Source organism: Hyposmocoma kahamanoa, unplaced genomic scaffold (genome assembly GCF_003589595.1).
Source record: "Hyposmocoma kahamanoa isolate Upper Pololo Valley unplaced genomic scaffold, ASM358959v1 126853, whole genome shotgun sequence".
Classification (NCBI taxonomy): domain Eukaryota; kingdom Metazoa; phylum Arthropoda; class Insecta; order Lepidoptera; family Cosmopterigidae; genus Hyposmocoma; species Hyposmocoma kahamanoa.
This window is the reverse complement of record NW_020653449.1, coordinates 1-4,230: the sequence shown is the minus strand read 5'-3', so window position 1 is coordinate 4,230 and position 4,230 is coordinate 1. Positions and strand designations below refer to the sequence as shown.

Genomic DNA, 4,230 nt, shown 5'->3' with positions numbered 1-4,230 from the left:
GAGAAACATTACTATACTTTTCTCTTTTATTTTTTTAAACATGGTCAGGTGAGGAAGAATCGTTTTATAAAAATTATATACCGAATTTCTTGCTAACTGTGAACTTTATTATTGTAATTATACAAGCAAATGTTTCTCCGGAAATCAATCAACCTGTCACGAGTAACTAATTGCCAGGGCATGTCGTATCCACTAATTCGGGACGTGTCGACGCTTCAACGTCTTGCACTATCCGACGATTACTCTATTAAATCGCTTACAATGAATCGTTCCCCTTCACCACTATAAATAAAATTAATATCTCTGAAACTTACTTAGTGTCTTGTAAAAACAGATGTCTAGGTCACATCTGTTCCAGGCAACTAGCTTCAAATAGCAATTTGTATTTACAGTTTCAAAGCAAATTTAAAGTAAAACCTTCTCTTAAATCGAAAATATGTTTGAAGGATTTGGTTGCTCATCCGTTTTTTACACTTCCCTTTCGTATGTCGTAAAATGTTCAACCAGTAAAGCACCTGGGGTACTTTAAACGTACTAAGCTGGCAGATTTAGAGGTTTCGCGGTAAAAGCAAAGTTGCACTATGTTAAAAACTTACCAACATGACTCTTGGTCACACTACGTGAAAATTTACTGACTGGAATAGCGTGAAAAGGAATTTATGTTACTAAGTTTCCGATTCCAGTTTTTATTATTACTGCATTTCATTTTGAATTATTTTTGTTTTTTTATTGTTCACAGAGAAACAAGGATTTCTTCAGCAGCCGCGTTAGCTGGAGGAACTGAACGGCCTGAACCTGCATTGACAGCTTCATTTGCACTTTTGAACCTTGTCCCTGGACCTGAAGGTGGAAATTTATGGCGGCAAGTAGGAAGAGTATATGGTCGAAGCGTTAGACTCCACACTATAGTCTGGCCTGGTGGACGCCTCGTTGCCCACGGACAGTCAGCTGGAGCACGTACCATATTCCGCATCGTCACGGCCTTAGCACCCCCCTTTGTTATGGAAGGCGAGCTGGATGAAGATGGACAATGTCTCAGAGGGCTTCCGTGTCATAGACCCCAAACGTCGGACAGAGATAATCTAACCCTTGCTTTCAATGAGTTAGAAAGAGAAGGAGACCAAGAAGAAGTAAATGATTTTTTCTTCCCAACTCCCGAGCCAACAACATTTTCAAGAATGGCAACACACTGTTGTTACGGACTAGCTATGGATCTCTTAGAAAACATTGCACAAGAACTTGAGTTTGATTTTCATTTGTACATAGTTGAAGATGGTCTTTATGGATCGAGAAAATTAGTCAAACCATTTCGAAAGCTAAGTGAATATCAAAGCGTTGCGAACGAGTTTTTAATGAGTCAACAGATAGATCAGACTTATCGCTCACAATATCGTAACGGGAAATTGAGTGACGAAGAGAACGAGAAATTGTATGAAAAATTATATCTAAATAGCGAAGCAGATGAAGACACTGAGAAATGGAATGGAGTTATTGGCGATTTAGTTTCTGGAGCTGCTCATATGTCTTTTGCTGCTCTGAGTGTTTCAGCTGCCAGAGCGGAAGTGGTCGAGTTTAGTCAGCCATATTTCTTTAGTGGCGTTTCAATACTAGCTGCCCCAAACCAAAAGCCTGATATCCCGCTACTTGCATTTTTATTACCGTTTTCACCAGAGCTATGGATAGCAATATTTACTTCGCTCAATGTGACAGCAATAGCTGTAGCTATATACGAGTGGTTGTCGCCTTTTGGTTTGAACCCTTGGGGAAGACAGAGGTCGAAGAACTTCAGCATCGCAAGTGCCCTGTGGGTGATGTGGGGACTACTATGTGGCCACTTAGTTGCCTTCAAAGCGCCCAAGAGCTGGCCTAACAAGTTTCTAATAAACGTGTGGGGTGGCTTTTCTGTGATATTTGTCGCCAGTTACACTGCCAATATTGCCGCCCTTATAGCTGGATTGTTTTTTCACAATGCAGTTGATGATTATCAAGGTAGAAGTAATGTGAGTTTGTAATCATTATTATTGACAATTTTAATACTTACTATAATTCACTCCCTTGGGGTAGAAAACTCTTTCATAGAAAAACAATACCGCTTAAAAGAAATCCGAGACGAAAAATATACGAAGGTACCTGTTTATTCTGCCTGGTTATATGCAAATACCTTCGGGGTCCTGGTAATGGGAATAATGTTCCCATAATTATTATTACTCCACGTCAACTGTTTTTGTGCTTCGTCCTACCTCCATAATTCATAATCACCGTTGTTGCTGTTAATGGTTATAGGGGTGTGAGAAACGGAATAACTGTGCAACAACTTAGCATTGTAATGAGTGCGTGAAACCTTCGTTAGGATGAAATAAATTCACAATTAACGTATAAATTTTGAATTCATTTTTAGATTTTTCTTCAGTTACCAAACAATACAATAAAAACACGTTCGTATCAACCGGTTTTAAAATCAAAGTTCTCTGAAGAAGCAAGCGTATAGCGTATTTCAGGGAACTTCGATTTTAAAACCGAGTGATACTTCATTCCACGCTTTAAGATTAACGATAATTTCAGTGGCTATCCCAGCGAGTGGGAACAGCGAGGTCATCAATAGCGGAGTACTACGTGCAAAGGAATAATCCGCAGCTAGCACAGCATATGCGCCGTCACGCCTTACAGGATATTGAAGAGGGTATTCAGAGGTTGAGGTAAAGATTTATTGTTGCTCATTAATGCTGTAGTTATTAGAGTTACGTTAGAAGGTAAAAACAATTGCAAAGTTGAAGCAACGTAAAACTACCTTTAAAAAAGACTTTACTGGCTGAGAGCCAATAAAGGTTTTCGCGTTTGTTGCACATAGGATATTTCCTAACTATTTTTTCGGGGAAAAAACAAACTATTTAACACATCGGAAATAAAACTATTTTTTTTATTTTATATTACAAAACGTTGGTTTGTTTAAAAAACAAATAATATACGCGATTAAGATCCGAAAAAGTGATTAGCACTAGGAAGTTTTATGACAATAAAACCTTGAGTGAAGAAATAGATTTGTTACAGATGGCGTTACGGCAAAAAATTCGTTAAAAAACCAAAATAAGATCTGCAACAAGCACATAGAAAAATTCGTAAGGTCCGCTGGTTTGTTCCGTGGCTTAGTTGGCATAACATCTGGCACGGTTTGCTGGAAGACGTTGGTTCGAATCTAGCCGGATCGAAGGATTTTTTCTAAGTGTTCGATCTTTGTATTAATATTTGTAATAAGAACTTGTTATGGAAACTAACCACTTCCGGAACACAGAAATATTGATAGATACTAAAAAATTTAGAAATCTCAAGCAAGTGCATACCACATCCATCTTAGGTCAGATGAACGTTAATATCAACCGAAAAATTTAAGAAATAGTGATTCTATTCAAGAAAATCGCCTTCTGGTACTCAGGAGTATCTACCGACGATGTTTATACGACCCATTAGCTCGAAGTACTTTGCTTCCTACTTCCCACCCTCCCTACCATAGTATGTAAGACTAGTAGTGTAACTCCATAGAAACGAAACAGCGGCGTGGCCGATATGTGTGCGCGGCCGCCGCGCGCCAAGTACGGCAGCACACGTTCGCATAATCTCGCGATGCACTCGCAATGCACAACGCGATTTATGGCATGCGCCTTTTTTTTACTACTCCGGCACTAGGGAAACCTAGTATCACGGGTGCCAGGGGCACACACAACCACAAATTACACAAACTCACCAGAAAAATAAATGTAAGCCGTACATGTATTTCTCCCGGCCCGGGAATCGAACCCAGGACCTCTGCGTGGCAAACCTGCATGGATATTGTTCGGCCACGAAGGTAGTAAGCCATTTAATATAGAATTCAATCATCCGCTCGGCGTTTAAAAACTGACATCAAATAGTAGACATATTTATTGTTGTGTTTATGGTAGTTTAAACAAGACTGCTTTAAATTTGAATTTTAAATTTAATTTCTATTTGATAATTATACCACCATAATCGAGATACCAATTCGCGATACTGGTACAAAAATATCAATATGTAAGTACTGCATTTGACAAACGTCATTTTAGTACAGCACGAGCATACTGAGACGAATACCTTAATTTTTTCTAATTATATTTACAATCAATGTGACAACCCTATACTCCGAGAACCATGATGGCATTCACGCCCCGAACAGGTGGGGAGTTGCACTACTTTATACTAGGGCTCCATTATGTTTTC

The 4,230-nt window shown here is 39.0% G+C and overlaps 1 protein-coding gene across 1 annotated transcript; it reads left to right on the top strand.

Moving 5' to 3' along the window:
- Window positions 1–793: 793 nt before the first annotated feature.
- On the top strand, window positions 794–2,700 carry LOC113240227 (glutamate receptor ionotropic, NMDA 3A-like). Its single transcript, XM_026477475.1, has 2 exons — window positions 794–2,000; window positions 2,563–2,700. The coding sequence occupies exons 1-2, from the start codon at window positions 1,002–1,004 to the stop codon at window positions 2,698–2,700; spliced, it is 1,137 nt and encodes a 378-aa protein (XP_026333260.1). The 5' UTR covers window positions 794–1,001.
- Window positions 2,701–4,230: the final 1,530 nt, after the last annotated feature.